At 47.4% G+C, this 18,832-nt stretch overlaps 1 protein-coding gene and 1 non-coding gene across 9 annotated transcripts in view; both read left to right on the plus strand.

Annotated features, from left to right (window-relative positions):
• The first annotated feature begins 394 nt into the window (after positions 1-394).
• TRNAE-CUC lies at positions 395-467 on the plus strand. The gene has a single exon. It is a non-coding gene; the product is annotated as a tRNA-Glu (tRNA).
• A 9,432-nt stretch (positions 468-9,899) lies between these two features.
• MARK3 (microtubule affinity regulating kinase 3) overlaps positions 9,900-18,832 on the plus strand; it is a 113,891-nt gene continuing 104,958 nt past the window's right edge. For all 8 annotated transcript variants that reach the window (XM_045448350.1, XM_045448352.1, XM_045448351.1 and 5 more), the window contains exon 1: positions 9,900-9,999. In XM_045448350.1, coding sequence (XP_045304306.1) covers positions 9,949-9,999 — 51 coding nt within the window. In that variant the 5' untranslated portion in view covers positions 9,900-9,948. The remainder of the gene's footprint in view (positions 10,000-18,832) is intronic.

The following is an 18,832-nucleotide window of genomic DNA, read 5'->3' on the forward strand; positions in this document are numbered from 1 at the left end:
CAGTCACTGTTAATTGTGCCTAGTGCATTGACCTCAAGATAAGATTAAATCCATTACCAGCAAGTGGTAAAAAACTGCAAAAATAGCCAATATAAATGTCCTGAATATATTAGCCACACTTTCTTGATCATTTTCTCACTTAAGTTGGTGACTGTGGGCAAGTTAGTTAGTCTGAGGGTACTAGGCTACACAGCGGCCCCCAGGATATCAGGTTCTGATCCCTGCAGTCTGTGCATATTACCTTATATGGCAAAGATCTTGCCAATGTTGTTAAATTAAGGATCTCGAGATGGAGAGATCATCCCGGATTATCGGAGCGGGCCCTAAATGTAATCACAAGTGTGATGAGAACCAGCCAGAAGGGAGCAAGACACAAAGACACAAAGACACAACTGCCTGGCTGGCACAGTTGGTAGAGCATGTGACTCTCAATCTCAGGGTCATGAGTTCAAGCCTCAAGTTGGGCATGGAGCCTGCTGAAATGTGTTTATATGACACAAAGACAGAAGAGGAGATGGCAGTGTGACCAGACATTGGAACCATGTGCCCACAAATCAAGGAATACCAGCAGCCACCAACGCGGGAAGAGGCAAAGGACAGATTGTCCCCTAAAGCCCCCAGAGAAAGTGTGGCCCACCTACACCTTGATTTCAGTCCTCCACCTCCAGAAGTTGGGAGAATAAACTTATGTTGCTTCCAGCCACATGGCCTGTGGTCATTTGTTACAGTGGCCAGAGGAAACAGACGCTGAGCCCAGGAGGAGTGTACCTGGTCCCCGTGGGAAACCTGCAGCAGCTGCTCTGCCCTGTGGGCTCTTGGGATTTGCCTCTGGCCAGATCCAGCTGATGCTCCCTCCCCTGTCAGAGCGAGCTTTCTAAGAAGCCCAGGCCTGGCAGGCAGCCTCTCCAGAACCTCTGCCCCCAACAATGCCCAGCCTCAGCCTCTCCTGATCAGCTGGGGGGAGTGACAAAATAAATACTGAGTGGCAAAACTCCGAGGCTCCTTCCTGTTCTGACCGATACGTCAATCACTCATCATTCATTTTCGTTTTGTCACCACCCAACATTCAGGGGCACCAGGTCCTTAAGTCTGTGCGAGCCCACTGGTGCCCGGGCAGGCTGGTGCTTGGGCGTGTGACCTGGGCCAGGAGCCCTACTTTGCTGGTGAGCTCAGATACTCTCCAGACCCTGAGAAGTCTGCGGGGCACAGAACACGGAGTCAACGGCCTGCAGCAGAGGCCTGGTGTCACCATTTACCAGTTGAGGGAGCTCAGTAAACCTCACCTTTAGGAGTATCAGTTTTCTCATCTGGAAAATGGGAACTCATACATTACAGAGAGATAAGAAGGAAGACAGGCAGGCCCATGGCTTCTAAGATACCAAACAGTTGAGGGAGGATGAAGCTGGAAATGCTATAGGAGAGGGCGACTCAGGAGTTGGGGGGGGGGGGGGGGGGGGGCGGGGCATAGTGTCACAGATCACAAGTCTGACCTCAGCAGAGAGTGGAAGAGAAGAAGAAAGTGGGGGTGAGGACATGGAGTTGAGGGTCCCCTAGAATACAGAGAGAGGCAACTGTTTGTGGCCGGTGGAAGGGTCTATACATAAAGAGAAGGTGCCAAGGAAGGAGGGGCTGAGGGCCCAGGGAGGGTCTGGGGGTGCCTGGAAGAACATGGGTCCAGACTCCCCACAGGAGCACTTCCTTTGGGATATTCAGGGATGTAGAAGGAAAGGGTGACCCTCCATGGGCACAAGGGTGTCTGTGGGCGTTGGACAGGGTGTGTTGAGTGGGCTCTGGGTAAGTTGTCGCTGCTTTTCTGACTCTCAGGGTCCTCTGCCCACCCAGTGTGTGCCCCTCCCCACCAGGGGCTCCAGCCCAGAAGGGGGCACCCCCTTCCTCCACCAGGGGCCCGACTGCAGCAGGGGATCGGGAAGTCCCAGTCTTACACTGAGTTTGATCTGGCAGCTTTAAACTGGGCAGGACTTTCAGTAACTGTGAATGTCCAGAAAGTTAGAGAACAAGCTGGAGTGGATTCAACAGAACACCATTGAAAACAGGGGGCCAAAAAATAGATTTATATTCACATCACCTACTGAGTTTATATTCCGCAACAAATGTAGTTACAATAATATAGTAGGATTGCAAGAGGTATTATTGTTCTTCTTCCCACCACCCAATTTTTATTATATGGAAATTAAGACACAAAATAGGTCCCGAGTTACTGCATGTGACGTCTGATAGGCATCTCAGATACAACATGTTCACAACCGAACTGAATTTTTTATTTCTTCCGCTGTTACCCCCAGTCCCCTCCCCCAACCCTGTCTCTCCCATCTCAGTAAATAGTACAAGGAGCTAGCCTCAGTTCCTACTTTTTTCTCTTCCCAAGTGTCCGGTCAATCAGCAAGCCCTGCAGTCCCAACTGGGACACGCTGTCCCAAATCTGAACCAGCGTGAACCCTAGCTCCAGCCCTCCTTCTCTCCTGGACACACGACAGCTTCCTCCCAACACCTCCACATCTAGCTGGAGGGCCCTCTTATCTTATATTTGGCCGATGTTTGTTAACTATTTTAATTTTATTTTTTTTTAATAAAAATTGGGTGGACCTGAAATGTCCCTCCTCGACACTTACCCAGAAAAATTGAAAGCAGTTACCCACATAGATGCATGCATTCCTTGGTGCCACACGCAGAACCGCTCCTGGAGCTGATAGGCACATGGCCCAAACGTCGCCGAGCAGATGAATGGATGAACACAGCTGGTACATCCACACGATGGCCCGTCATCCCGCCATGAAGGCGAACGCAGTACTGCCACATTCTACAATGTCGGTGAGCCTTCAAAACATTGTGTTAAGTGAAAGGGGCAAGACACAGAAGGCCAGATACTGTCTGATTCCATTTATATGAAATATCTAGAATAGGTAAATCCATAGAGACAGGACACAGGTGGCTTCCGGGAGCTAGAAGAGAAGGGGACAAGGGAAATTGCTTACTGCGTGGGTAGGGGTGTTACTTTGGGAATGTTTTAGGACTAGATAGAACTGGTAGTTGCACAATATTTCAAATGTACTAAACGCCCCTGAATTATTCAATTGAAATGCTTAATATCATGTTAGGGGAATTTTCTTCAATGAGTTGTTTTTAAAAACATGTCAAGTATTTGTCAGGGATGGTGACATACCAATGCTCCTACACCTGCTGCTGGTTTCCACCCTTGTCTCCTCAAACCACTGAACCTCTACCCTGATTTTTGTGTTTATTATCTGCTTTGGTTTTTCTGAATTATTTTATCCCATATGTTTGCATCCTTAGACAATATGTTGTTGGTTTTGCATTTTTTTGCTTCTGAGCTTTGCATAAATGGAATATTGCTTTTTTTAATTTAAAGTTTTTTTTTTTTTTTAATTTTGAGAGAGAGAGAGAGAGAGAGGGCGAGAGAGGGCATGTGCGAGTGGAGGAGGGGCAGAGAGAGGAGAGAGAGAATCCCAAGCAGGCTCCATACAGCACGGAGCCTGATGTGGGGCTTGAACTCATGAACTGTGAGATCACGACCTGAGCCAAAACCAAGAGTTGGACACTTAACTGACTGAGCCACACAGGCACCCCAGGGAGAGTCTTCCTTTAACTGTGTATCCCTCTGCACCTTGTAAATTGTGCACCATGTGCATCTATTACCAAAAAAAAAAAAAAAAAAAAAAAAAAATTGAATACTATTTGAATTAAAACCAAAGAGCTTAGTCTCTGTCACTCTACCCTCATTAATTTTTTATAAGTTATCGTGCCCTAAATTATATCACTCATGAATTATTTGATGTGTGTCCTGTGACACTTGGCTGAGAACTTTGTTCAGAGCTATATCCCTAGTGCTTGAAACACTGCTTCACACAAAGTGGGTGCATGATACACACTCGTTAGGGGAAGAACAAAGGACAGAAAGGAGACAGGGAGGGAGGGCTGCCATTAGAGGCAAATATGGCTTTTCATGGGGGTCCGCTGGTTCCAAGGATGGCACAGGAACTGAAGTAACAGAAAATATGTTTTCCTCAAAAAGAGCTTAGAATTGTTTCTGAAAAAGTTATTATTTGTATTGGGAGATGTGCTTACTTCCGTAGGTCAGCCATAAGGGAGGCGGCACATGTCAGTCTCGGGAGAGGTCGTGAATCTTCGTCACCCGCTCTTCCCTGCTCTCCCCTAGTCTATTATCGCCCACTTGTCTTTGCAGCAGCATGATGTCAGAACCACCAGCCTGGGATCTAGGGCACTACTTTCTGCGTGGGGAGCTTGAGCAAGCCTCTCACTCTTCAGGAGTCTCCATGTTCCCGAATGCGAATAGAGGCATTGATATGGACACTAACAGCTTCCCTTGTGTTGCCAGACCTCTTACCAAGGGCATTTGCATCCGTTGCCTCCAATAATGAGGTGCCCGGTGAGGTGGGTAAGATTGGATGAGGAAGCCTGGCAAGAGGAGTGAGTGTTGACCTCTCAGCCATGTGTAGCCTAAGAAGACTTGACCCTGACCTCCAGCGCTCATCCCGGGGAGAACCAAGAAGTGCAGCTGCCCGGGAAGGGTGAACTCTGCACACACGTGCTGGCTGCTCCCGGCGCATGACCTCTGTGGGTCGCCACAGCAACAGTGAGTGACAGGTACTATTATTCCCATTCGACTAATTAAGAAATTGGCCTTGAGAGACATGAAGTGGTTTGCCCAAGGTCACCCAGCATTCAGGGTCATAAGTCAAGGCTCAAACTCCAGAGTCCGCACTTCTCTTCCGCAACTATTGCGTCCACAGACCTTTGCATGCGTTCCAAACAGTGGGCTTTCCTAGCTTAGAGCGGAGTGGCCAAGAGAGAAGGCCTGCTACAGAGACCCACACCATCAGGATCTAGAAGGTCACCCAACAGAATGTCATATACATATGCATCTGGATCTGGATCCAGACCTACAATCTCCAGCACATCAGAGAATAGAACATTTTTTTTTTAAGGTTATTTATTTTGAGAGAGAGAAAGAGACAGTGTGTGCACGAGGGCAGGGCAGAGAGAAAAGGAGAGAGAGAATCCCAAACAGGCTCCACACTGTCAGTGTGGAGCCCAACATGGGGCTCGACACCATGAACTATGAGGTCATGACCTGAGCCAAAAGCAAGAGTCCGATGCTTAACTGAGCTACCCAGGTGCCCCGAGAATAGAACAGTTCAATAGCTTGGAGCCATTAAGTGCAGGGGCAGATGGTCCTTTCTATCTCCATATTCCCCAAAGCCATCCCAATATTGCAGTGCATTATGGGAACCGATAAAAGGGTAGCTCTAAGTCATTGATCAAAGTTGAATTTTTGTGTGTTCAGGAAGGAAGGCTGGTATGTCCGTGACCCATCTTAGAAGCAGTCCATCCACAATTATCCTGAAAGGATACAGTACTTGGAAGAGAGAAGGGTGGTCACCATCAGATCTGTGCTGAGTTTCTAACTGGACATTGCTGAGCTAAGCACAAGGGGCTAGAAGGCCCCCCACTTACCCGCAATGAAAGGGATCCATCACTGTTAGACACTTGGAGGGAAAAACATGGTTTGGAGTTTGACCCTGGCTCTCCTCTTGGGGATGACAATGTAGGACAAGTTACAGTTCCTCTCTCTGAACGCTGGTCCCCTCCCCTTGCCACCAACAACATGCGTGTTGACTCCCTCACATGGTGTTGGAGAGTTAGCAGTCTTAAGTGTAGGTGCCTGGTGCCAGGTACACAGCTGGAGCTCAATATATGTACTATGACCTCAGGCAGTAAAAATCAAGGATGCTGAGAGTGGGGGAGAGCTCACTGGAGGCCAATCTTGGAAGGCTCCATGGAAGAGGTGAGATGATAGGGTTGTATAATGATAGGGAGGATCCAGGGGGACCGGGAAGATGTTCCAGGCAGGAGGACAGCGGGAACACAGTCTCAGACATGAGAATTCCTAAGCTGCCTGCTGGCCCCTCCCTGAGGGCAATCATGGCCCCACTGGGGTGAAGAAGGGGACCAGAGGAGTGAATTAAAAGGATAGCAGTGGGCCTGCTCTGACCTCCAATATGTTGGGGAGCAGCCTGGAGGGTGGATCTGAAATGGGCTTCGTATTTCCCAGTGTCGCCAAGCATCTGTGGCCTACTTGGCCTACACTCCGCCCGGCACCCCCCCACCCTGCCTCTCAGGTGTCATATGATTATTACACACTTCCTCTCTCTGTGGCTTACTCTCAGCGCTCAGCTCTGTCAGCTCTCTACCTGTCTCTCTCTCACACATGCACACACACTGAGAACAGCTCCTGGCCCCCATCACCCTCCACACTCTGGCAGAAGGATGGTGGCTGAGTGCCCTGTGGTGGCCAGGCCAAAGCAGGCCTTTCTGGCCCTCCAGACTAGACGTGGTGCAGAGAGCACTAGGCTTGGGTGGCAGGAGATCTGACCACCGCACAGGACAGAACTGGTTAGGAATGCACTAGTCTGCAAGTAACAGACAAGCCACAGTGTCATGGCTTAAACAAATGGGTGCTTATGTTTCTTGCACAAGGCCATTCATCATTGCCCTCAGGGAGGGGCCAGCAGGCAGCTTAGGAATTCTCATGTCTGAGACTGTGTTCCTTCCATTCTCCTGGCTGGAACATCTTCCTGGTCCCTCTGGATCCTCTGTCATTATACAGTTGAGGAGAGCTGTCGCTGGGAGTAAGAACAGGAGTCTGGGGCTTGAGAGAGCTGGGCCCCATTCTGGTTCTCCTGCCAACTAGCTGTGCAGCTGCAGACAAGTCACTTCACCTCTTCGAGGCTCCGTTCTTTTTCCACCCTCCAGCAGCAAGGGTAGAACTAGATTCTTTTTAGCTTCTGACATCTCAGGATGAGCTTCCTTGCTAACATGAAAGTAAGCACCGCCTCTGCACATACACAGCTTGGTATGTTGATTTATGTCTTTTCAGTCTAAGGAGACCAAGACAGAACCTACTTTAATATGGAGATAGGGAACAAGGACAGAAGAAGGCATTCGGAGAATGACTTCCAGATCCAGATCTCAGATCTCCCTCTTCCATTCCTTCCAGATCATAGATCCATTCCATGTATAACAATGCTTTGCTTTTTCTTTTCTTCTTTTCCACTTCTTCCTCTTTTTTTTTTTTTTTTTTTCATGTCCACATGCATACCTTGCCTCCCATCTCCCCATTTCCAGGTCTTTATAGTACCATGATGTCATTTGACATAAGTGCAATGAAAAGCTCAAAGTGTTTCTTTAATTCCAGCTCTCATGAAAACCAGAGGAATCTTGAGTTAAACAGTGTCAACTTTGCTTCCTGTCTTTTGGCATTCACTAATTTATTATTTAATGTGTGCTGTGGTGAGGTGAGAAAGACATTTAATTGGAAACCTCATCCCCCAGCTACTTCTTTGGCCAATATACAATGTTCTGAATTGTCCAAACCCTGTCTCTCTGCTCCTACCCGAGGCTGAAACCCTTTTGTGGGTCCTCTGTTTTCATGGCTGATCTAGTTGAAATTCAAGATGCTGAATTGAATGTCACGCTACATCCAGGCTTGGCCTGACTCCCGCCTCCCCTTCCAACCTAAACTCTCGCCTCCCCTTCTCTTGACATTTACCCAATCCCACTATGTTTTTTCCCACTTCTGTGCCCCTGTGCAGGCTGCCCTTCTGCTTGGAATGCCTTTCTACTCATCCTCACCGGCTGACTCTACTCATGGTTTCAGACTCAGTGTAAATAAATGATCTCTTTCCCAGGAAGCTTCCCTTACCCAACCCCCCAAATTGGGCTAAATGCCCTACTGGGGCTCCACAATCTTGTGCTCACCCACATTTCAGTTGCAGTGTATGAAGCACACATTTAACTAATGGGAATTCAATCATGTGTGCTTGTCCAAACAGGGAGAGACAGAATAACATTTTAAACAAGGCTGCCATTGGCCCCAGTGAACACTTGCCTGAGAGGGTAAGATTGAAGCCCCGAATGCATCTTAGTCCTCATGTGTTTTTGTGATGGGAGCTTCTGTCCTCTCTGGGTATGACGCTGGTGTTTAAAGACATGTATTTCTCACAGAGCAGGAAATGCCCCAGACATAGCAAGATGGTTCACATGCTGGGGAAGGAAGAAAGGAAGACAGGCAGGCAGGCAGGAAAGAAGGGAGGAAGGAAATAAGAGGGACGAAAGTAAGAAAAACAAGGCATACCCACTATAAGAACTTATCTGTTAGGGAAGTTTTAGGACATGGGTTCAAATCCCAGCTCTGCAGCTAACCCATTTGGATACTTTGGTCAAGGCACTGTAATCTGTTTAGGCTTTGGATGGCAAGATGCGTCTGCCCGTCTTTATAGGGTTACCCTGAGGGGCACCTAGCTGGCTCAGTCGATAGAGCATGAGACTCTTGATCTCCGGGTCATGAGTTCAATCCTCACATTGCGCATAGGGCTTACTTAAAAAAATTATATATATACGCATATATGAATATAATATATATATGCGTATATATATTACCCTGAGGCTTAAATGAGGCAACAAATCCACAAGGTCCCTGAACCAATAAACGCCATCCACCGCAGTGCCAGGGTCTGCGCGGGACCACGGGGCACATGCAGAGGCAAGGGAGCAAGAAAGGCTCCCAGTAGCATTTCCAACGTTCCAGCCTGCAAGCGATGCTGAGCTCGGCCCAAGGCTGGCACCCAGAGATGCTTCCAGCCCTTCGGCACTTACATGCTGGTGTAGAAGAGCCCGGTTATAAAACCCCTACGGGTATTTAGGAACTGGTCCCTGGGGGGGGGGGGGGGAGGGCTTCAAGCCCACCCGTAGGCACTCTTGTCTTCCGAATGGCATTTAGGTGGGTCCAAGTCCATCCTCCTCCAGACAGCGAGCTCCTCCGGGTGCCGAGCCTAGCCCCCTGCTACCCAGAGCTGGAGGCAGGAAAGGTGGCTGCATCTTCGATCCCGGGGTCGCGGTTGATCATACAGAAGCCCGGCTCCTCCCCGCAGCCCCGGCCCTGTAACTGCTGCCGCGGCTCGATTCTGTGCAGCGCGGTCCCGCGGGCGCGACCTCAACCTCGGCACACAGTAGGCGCTCTATCAACACTGTAAATGCCAACCCAGCAGTCCTGCTCAAGCCACCGCCCAGGACCATGTGCCGTCTCTTTTCGGGGGCGCCTGCTGCGCCAGCCGCGACCCACCACCCCTTCCCGTCCCAGAGCGCCGCCTCTTCCACCCCAGACCTGACTGAGTCGCCCCTAGCAACAGCGGCCGGGCCAGCTTCCTCGGGCCTCGCTGATTGGCCGAGTTCCGGGAGGCGGCGGTTCCGTCACTTCCGGCATCCGGAGGCAGCAGAGGAAGCCGAGGGGCGGCCATCTTGGGTCCGTGAGGCTCTGAGGTACCGGGAGCGGCGGCGGCCACCGGGTGGAGGCTGAGGCGGCAAGCGAGCCGGAGGGAGCAGAGCAGCCGGGCGCAGGCGCCGCCTCCGCAGCCCCCTCCATGGTCGGCGCCCGCAGCCCGCGGCGGCCTGTCTTGCGGTCCACCTTGTCCACATCCTCCTCCTCCTCTTCGGGGGCAGCCGGCGGCGCTGTGTGGAGGCCCCGGCGTTGAGATCCGCGGTGCGACGGGCGAGGGCGGAGGAGGAGGCGAGGGGGTCCGGGCCCGCGGGGCGCCCTGAGGCGCGGGGACGCCGGCGGGCCGACCGCAGCCCGCCGCCGGCCCGGCCCCGCCACCGCCGCCCGCCGGGCTCCTCGGCGCGGCCGCCGGGGCCGGGGGAGCATGAGCCCCGGGACCCGCCGAGGGACGGCCCGGGCCCGGCCCGGGATCTAGACGGCCGTGGGGGAGGGGAGCCGCCCTCCGCGGCGCCGTTCCGGAACCGCAGGGCGCTCGAGGACGAGGTCGCCGGCCCCCCGAGGCCGTGTGCTGTTTTGTTTCACCCTCGCATTGTGCAGAAGTGGAGTGGAGTAAAATGTCCACTAGGACCCCGTTGCCAACGGTGAATGAAAGAGACACTGAGAACGTAAGTGCCCTGGGCCTTCTCGGGGTTTGCCCGGGCCGGGTCTCCCCCGCTGCCTCCCGGAGCGCGACGGCAGCCCGTGCCGTCGGGGGGTCCCCGGCCCGGAGCGCGCCGGACGCGGTGGGCCGGCCGGAGGCCGCGGGGGGCGGCGGGGCGCGACCGTTTCCTGGAGGCGGCGGCCCGGGTCGTGCCTCCGTGTTCTCGCCGAGTCCCGCTCGCCGGCCGGGGTGGGGGGGGGGGACCCCGGCCGCCGCGCCCGGTGCGTGTTGTCCGCCCTCGGCCGCGCTTGGTGCTGACTTGGGGCAGGCTCTCCTTGCAGATCGGGCGGGCAAGCTCTCGAGGGGCTGGCGGGCTGGAAACGTGTTCGTGGTGCCGGTGAGAAGCCATTGATCGGGTCGAGTGGGCTGTCCTTTTTGCCTGGTTTTGTCAAACTGTCTGGAACTAAGCTTAGTGACAGGCTCGAAACCTGAGTGGCCGCGGGGGAGTGTTCGAGGGCCCCTTGGCAGGGTCAGGAGAGAAGTTTTGGGAGAGAGTACCGGCTTCATTGAGGAGTCGCTTCCCTTCCAGGCGCATCTGTCTGGAAGGGTCGATGAAGCGGTTTTGAAAAGGAAGGTGGGTGGTAACGCCGCCCCGGCCGGGGGACGCCCGCTCCGGGCTTGGCTTCTCGCCTGCCGACCGCCAGCGGGCTTCGACGGCGCCGAGCCCCCGCTCCAGCGCTCACAGCCTGGGATTCTGTTACGCGGACCCTTTGGTTGTGTCCGTGGAACCCTTTCCAAGGGCCGGGGGCAGCGACGTGCGGCGGAAAGGCCTTCGGAGAAACGTTGACTCCGTCCAAGTGCTTTCTGAGCTCTTGTCTCGCGCTCGGTTCACGGCAGTTCGGGTCTGGGAGGTGCCTTCTGGAAGACGTGGAGCAGGTAGCTGGTGAAGAAACTCCGCGGGCCTTTCATTCGACGTGTTACGGGGTAATTCCTGGCAGGAGGACGCCGTCACTGAGGAACAGCCTTCTCGCTCTGCCCGTTTCCCTGCTTTCAGCCTGTCCTGAGACACTGTGGCCTGGCGGTATCGGTGCCTCCGTCTGAGTCTTGGAAGTGCCGCTTGTTTGCTGGGTGGCTCTCAGGTGGCTTAATCTGTTCACGCAGGGTTTGGTCTAAAGCCTTCCCGTAGCGTATCAGTGTCCAGGATGTAGTGCTCTTTCCCCTGGTGAGTGAGTGGTTCCGCGGCGCGTGTTCCTTCACCTGAGATGGATTAGAAAGTTCCGCGAAGAGTCAGTGAGTGGCAGGAAATCATAGACCAGGTGAGTCCGTGAACCCATTTTCTTACGGCTCTTTTGAAGACCGTGTTCGTGACTTGATCATTTTCCTGTTCCTTGACCACACTGCAGAGCGGAGTAAGCAAAATAGGGCGTTGACTAGCTTCGGTCCTTGACTTGCACTCCAAGCAGCAAAATCTTACATTGACCCAGAGCAGGAGCTCCATACTTTCTAAATGAACTGAAGCCAAAAACAGTCAGGTTTGTGATAATGAAGGACTTACCAACTAAGTGAGTCTTTACTTTGTTCTCTGGTGAATTTGTTGAATCGTGTTCTAATCTTTCTGTGTGTTGTTAGAAACTACTAACTTTATTCTTTGAAAACAGTGTAAGGTATGGAGCGTGCCTTTATTCTTGTAGAATGTGTTTAAATTTGAATTTTTGACAGTGTTAAAATCAGAGGTTTGTAGCATATCATGGCATGAATTCACCGTGCCCTGTTCCATTTTTTAACTTGTGTTAGAATCTTCTGGAAGTAGTTGTGTGTCTTTGACAGTGTGGTGCCCTTGTGTCGAGTGTTACGTGTCTGGCATATGTCATGTTATTTGCCTGCCATTCCTGAACTGCCAGTTGAGTGGTGAGGGTACAAGAATGAATGAGAGCTCTCAGTTTCTTGAGCAGCTGTTTTGTTAAAGTCAGGTTTGTTGAGATGGAACATTTACTCTTCCTAAGTGTCTTGTTTGATGAGTTGTGACAAATGTATAGTCATGTAACCATCACCACAGTCAAGATGCAGAACATCTTCATTGCCCAGGAAGGTGCTTGCTTACATTGTGGCCCTTTACAGTCAGTTGCCTCTCTCTTTCTACAGCCTTTGGCAACCGCTGATCTGTTATCTGTCCCTATAGTTTTATGTTTTCTAGAATGTCATATAAATGGAATCTTTATTAATGTTTGTGTGTGTATCAGTAGTTCATTTCTTTTTATCGCTGAGTGGTAGGTAATTCATTGTTTGGATGTACAAAAGTTTCTTTGTTTTTTTTTTAAGTTATTATATTAATTCCAGTATCGTTAACATACAGTGTTATATTAGTTTCAGGTGTGTAGTATAGGGATTCAACACTTCCATACATCACCCAGTTAATGTACAACAATTTCTAATCCATTCACCGTTGATGGGCATTTTGGCTACTATGACTAGAACAACTTTGTCTTTTTTGTGAAAAGACTTTCCATTTTGCTTATCTTGGGAATCAATTTTAAATAATTGTATATGGCTGTGATGGGAGTGTTGCTTATAGATAGAGGAATAATAAAAGGCAGATTATTTGCAACAAGAATATTGTCTTCATCCTAGTCCACTACTCTGTTTTCGTTTGTTTGATTTACAAATGTGAGTACCCACCTTTAGCTGATGGGTATATAAAAGATAATACTGTTTTCAAATAATTTTAAAACTCATAAGGACTAATCAAATAATCTGACCTAATGAGGATGCTCAGAGAGGTGACAGGAGCTGCTGTGACAACACTATTTAGTAGCAGAGCCACCACTAGGCTCCACATCTCCAGTTCAGTTCCCTCTGCTTTTTTGGGTACCAAGCTGTTCCTCAAAAGCTTATGTACTAATTACTCAACCAGAGAGACATAGATGTACCATTACACAGAGTATAATTAAAATAAGACTTAAATGTATTGTTACGGAAGATTTCAAGCAAACAAGTAGGGAGAATTTAGTTTGTATTAGTGGTTCTCAACCAGGAACAGTTTTGCTGCCCTGTGGACATTTGATGATGTCTGGAGACATTTTTTGGTTGTCACAACGGAAGAGAGTTTACTGACCAGGAATGCTGCTAAACATTTTACAATATACAGGGCAGCACCCCTTCCTCCCCCCAACAACAACAAAACATCTGGCAAAAAATGGCAATAGGGTCAGGGTTGTATATGGTTAGCCCCCCACATACTCAGTGGCCGCCTTATTTCATTTGGGGTCTCCCCAAGAAGCAAATTCAGTACCTCATATCATTTCATCTCTAAAGGTTTTAGAAGAGATAAAGCTTTAGTTTTATAAAGATTGTAATCCTAGTCCCTTTATCATAATTTCTTAACATCAGATATCCAGTCAGTCTTCAGTTTTCCTCAGTTGTCTACTTTTTTAACACTTTGTTCAAATTGGACTTCATCCAGGGTCCATATATTACAGTGAGCTAATATGTGAAATAAGATGCATTTTGAAGGCAACAAAAAAAATTTTATGTTTTGGTTTTTGTTCTGCAGTGTCATGACTTATATGGAGCCATGGGCAAATCCTGTTTGGACACTGGTAAAATCAGAAATGTATTTTTTCACTTAAATTTTAAAGCATATGACACGTTGTAAGCCTGAGCTGTTTGTCAAAGTACCAGAGGCCCCAGGGCTCTGTCAGTTAACAGCTCCTAGTGTGTGTGCAGCCTGTATTTACTTATTATTAGTTGATGGAGACAAGCCATCAGAATTTCTGATCTCTGTGAAATAGATAAACTGATGGTGTTCTTGTCTAGCCAGGTATAGGTTATAGGAGACTGTCATTAACCTGTTCAAGTTTAAGTGCCTACTTTGTGTAGGACACTGCTAGGTTCCATAGAAGTTATATCTAGGAACCATGTTGTACCTGTACCTGCTCTTTAGGACTTCCCAGTCCCTGCAGAACAAAGCATCCTGAGCTCTGTGAGCTAGTCTAATAAACTCTCAAACTGGAGTAAACGCCAGTATCACCTGGAGGGCTTGTTAGAGCTCTGATTGCTGGGCCCCTCCCCAGACCTTGATTCTAGTTTGCATTTCTAACAAGTTCCCAGAACTTGTGGTCCAGAAACCACACTTTAGTTACTGCATTAGTATTCATTGAAAGCTTGTCAACTAAACTATGTCCCTTTAGGTTGTATTGTGACTATAGAAGAGAGATTTCCAATGGATTAAATAAAATTTTCAAGCTCCATGAGTTTTTAAAGTTGGTTCTTTGTAAGAAAGTATGGTTATGGCGTATAAAAATAGTTACTATTTGTTGATCACTTACTGTACTTTAAATGACATTTCTTTTAAAGTATATACTGTGCCTTTATTTAATCTGCCTTTTAACTTTCAAGCACTACTATCTGTTGAATAAAGCCTGTTTGGGCCTTTAAAAAAAAGTTAATCTCTGAAGAATTAATATTTTTTTATGGTGTCCAAGTGTTTTGAGAAAAAAATCTTACAGACTTCAATTTGAAGGTCATTTTTGTTTCTTCTATGTGTAAATTAGGTGAACTTGGAAATTTGCAATGAGTAGAGTACAGGTTACTTTATGTAGTGCATGGTTATTTACATTGTAATTACCCGTGAGAGACTTATACACAGTGTAAGTTTGTGGTACCTGTTGTCTTTTTTTTTTTTTTTTTTTAACATTTATTTATTTTTGAGACAGAGACAGAGCATGAACGGGGGAGGGTCAGAGAGAGAGGGAGACACAGAATCTGAAACAGACTCCAGGCTCTGAGCTGTCAGCACAGAGCCAGAGCCCGACGCGGGGCTCGAACTCACGGACCACGAGATCATGACCTGAGCTGAAGTCGGCCGCTTAACCGACTGAGCCACCCAGGTGCCCCTGGTACCTGTTGTCTTAAAAAAAATTTTTTTTTGGTTTATTTAGTTTTGAGAGAGAGAGAGAGAGAGGGAGGGAGGGAGGGAGAGAGGGAGGGAGGGAGGGGCAGAGAGAGAGGGAGAGAGAGAATCCCAAGAAGGCACTGCACTGTCAGTATTAAGCCCAAAGCAGGGCTTGATCCCACAAACCATGAGATCATGACCTGAGCTGAAATTGAGAGTTTGACGCTTAATTGACTGAGCTACCCAGGCGCCTTGGTATCTATTACCTTTAGTTTTGGAGGATTGTTCTGGATTCTAAGATCCAAGATCTAAGACAGATTTTGTCCCTGGAATTTTTTCCCAACCAGGAAGTGAGAGTCAGGGAATGCAGCCCTTTCTGATCACCACTAGGAGGAGTAAAGCGGAAAACCCTTGTCTCACCTCCATCTTATTTTATTTTTATATATTTTTAAGTATTTTAGTACTTTTTTTTTTTTAAGTAAACTCATCCCCAGCATAGGACTCGAACTCATGACCCTGGGATCAAGAGTCACATGCTCTACTGACTGAACCAGCCAGGTACCCCATCTCACCTCCATTTTAAACTTTCAAATTAAATCTGAAGGAGAGAACAGATGTCTTCCCTGGAAATCTCCCAGCTTTAATGTTGTCTTACAAAAGAATTTAAAGAATGTGCTTGGAATTTGTCTGCAAGTAGTAATAAGGAGTTTATGCTGACCCATATGCACCTGCCTGCACAGTAATTGGGAGGGCGGAAGTTGGCACTGGAAGAAAGCATTTTTTTCTTCAAGGAACAGTTCTTTAGCACTGCATTCTAGCCACCTGAGCTGCTCATCTGTGGCTAGTCTTATATAATCTTATGTAGACTAGATAAGGCATTGTTTAAGTGGGTTACAAAGGGGTCTTGGTGTTAAACAGCACGAGGTGTTTTGTTTTTTTGCTAATAGGCAGTTGCATTTGAGTGGATGTTCAATATTGGGGGGTTTGTAGTATGGACATTTTACATGAAGATGTGTATTTGGGTAGAATTTAATATAAAATTTGAATAAACTGAGCCCAAAGGTTTTTATTTCTGAATTTTATATATAACTTCATTCTTTATGCAGTAAGCACCTTTATGACTTCATTGACTACAAGAGCAGATTCTAGCAGGGAATCCTAGAGAGGAGTCGACCCAGACAGTCCCTAACTCAGCTTTCTGCTCTGAGAATTGCCATTCTTTATCCAGTAGAATAATTTAAACCAGGGCAGTCACCTTTTGTTGTCGAAGGCATTTGAGGTGTTTTTGATGGCATTCTGTTCACATACTGTCTCCACCTCTTTCCTTGTTTTCCCTCAATTGCTAGCCTTTACCTATTCCTAGGCCCTCCTTGGTATCCATAGGCATGTATTAGCTCTATTAGTGGAATGGAATAAAAGAGCTTGTTTTCTTCTCTTAAAAGAACGTTGCCATCTAGACGTTAAAGATGTTTAATGATAAAGAACCTTCTATGTACCATGGTAGTGTATTCCAGTTTTTGTTCTGGGGTTCTTTTTTTTTTTTTTTTTTTTTTTTCCCATTTCTGTTACTTAGTTCAGGTTGTTAACATTTGTTTCCTGCTTATTGTATAGTGGTTCTTCATATTATTGCTGTGGAACAAATCACTCCATAACTTAGTAATGTAGAACAGTAGCCATTTTATTATGCTCACAGATTGTGTTTGAGGAATTCAGACAGGGATGACTTATCTCTGTTCTTCTATATCTGGGACTTCAGTTTGGAGGATCTCGAAAGGCTAGTGGGATTTGAGCAGCTGGGCTGGAAGATCCACATCCTAGATAGTTTCTTCACTTATGTATCTGGCACCTTGGCAGATGTGGTTAGAGGGCTAGGCTCAGCTGGGACTCTTGGCCAGAGGGTCTACAAAGGGCTTTTCCAGTGTGGAGGCCTCAGTGCGAACAGACTTCCGAGGTTGCTCCGTGTTTCAGAAGAGATAGAAGCTCCCTGCCTTTTATGACCTAGCCTCAGAAGTCACACTGTGTCATTTGCTCTTGGTTAAATCCATCACAACACAAGGGACACGGATCTTACTTTGTAATGGGAAGTGTGTCAACAATGTCAACGTCATGTTTTCAAAACAACTTAATAGTAACTTTTGGGTTTATAATCTGGTCTAGCATTTTATTGTGTGACCTTGGACAAGTTATTTAACTTTTTTGTGCCCCAGTTACCTCATCTGTAAAATGGCATTGGTAATAGTGACGACCTCATAGGGCTGTTACAACGATAAGGCCTTCCATGTGCCGGCTTTCCTTTCTTCTTGGTCCTCACCTTCTGCCTCTCCTCACCCACTCTGCCCATAGACCTAAGAGTCTTCTTGCTGTTCTCTGAACACACAAGCGACACTCCAACTTCAGGGCCTTGACGTTGCATTTCTCTTTAAACACCTTTCTTCCAGATATTCTTATGGCTAACTTTCTCACCTCCTCTTTTCAAATGTCACCTCGGTGGCTTAATCACCTGTGACTCTCCCAGTCTTCCTAACCCTGGTCTAGTTTTTCTTTTCTCCATTGCAGTTATTACCTTCTTACGTATCATATTTACACATTGCTTATGTTTATTGTGTTTTGTCAGTTTCTTCTGGTATACCGAAAGCTCCACAAGAACAGAAATAATTTGTTTTGCTTACTGATACAACAAATACCTAGAACATGCTTGTCATCTGTTATAGGGGTTCAATAAAATATTGGTTGAATTAGTGGTTAAATGAGACAATATGGGTAAAGCATTTAAAACAGTGCCTGTTACTTACAGTAAGTAACAGATAAATGTTAGCTGTCGTTAATGTTGATGGTCTTTTTACTGGTCTTCTCATCTCTATCCCTGTATCCTTAGCTTCTCCCCTCTGTAGTTATTCCAGCAAGATCATCTCCTTTCTCCTTTTTTTAAAACCTCAGACTGCTTTCTTAAAGGGAGAACTGATGGATAGTGTCTGGGCTTGGAAGGGAGAGAGAAAGATGGGAGTCTAAGACCAGATGAAGGAGTGCATCTGAAGACATGTCTGAGGTAGAGTGGACAAGATGCGGAGCAAAAAAGAAGGACCAACAACAACAAAACATACAAGAAGTTGGGATTTGGAGTTATGTTAATTACATACTTGTAATTAAAACTCGCTTTCAGAGGCGCCTGGGTGGCTCAGTCAGTTGAACGTCCGACTTCAGCTCAGGTCATGATCTCACGGTTTGTGGGTTCGAGCCCCATGTTAGGCTCTGTGCTGACAGCTCAGAGCCTGGAGTTGCTTTGGATTATGTGTCTCCCTCTCTCTGCCTCTCCCCTGCTCACTTGCTCACTTGCTCTCTCTCTCTCTCTCAAAAATGAACATTAAAAAAAAATGTAAAACTGGCTTTCAAATACAAGTAACTTAATCATGACCAATTCACTGATCTATGCCTCATCTTTTAAAAATTTAATTTATTTCACTTTTTAAGTTTTAGATGTAATTGACATAACCTCCATATTGGTTTATTAGTTTCAGATGTGCTACATGATTCACTATTTGTATTGATTGTGTAAAGATCACCACAATAAGTATAATAATTAATATTCATTACCATACATCGTTTTTTTTTTTCTTGTGATGAGAATTTTATGATGGGTTTGTGGGTTCGAGCCCCACGTTGGGCTCTGTGCTGATGGCTCAGAGCCTGGAGCCTGCTTCAGATTCTGTGTCTCCCTCTCTCTCTGCCCCTAACCCAATCGCATTCTGTCTCTGTCTCTCTCAAAAATAAACAAACATTAAAAAAAAAATTTTTTTTTAAACTTTTGGAGGTTTATTCTTGATCCACCTTTCTAGCTTTGTTGTTTCCAACTGCTCATCTGTATAACCTTAATACTCTAGCCAGACAGTTCTGCTTAGCTATTTGTTTACCCAGTGATTTCACACCTGCTAGTTGCCAGGTCCTGTATTCTGAGAATACAGAGATGAGA

Source organism: Leopardus geoffroyi, chromosome B3 (genome assembly GCF_018350155.1).
Source record: "Leopardus geoffroyi isolate Oge1 chromosome B3, O.geoffroyi_Oge1_pat1.0, whole genome shotgun sequence".
Lineage (NCBI taxonomy): Eukaryota > Metazoa > Chordata > Mammalia > Carnivora > Felidae > Leopardus > Leopardus geoffroyi.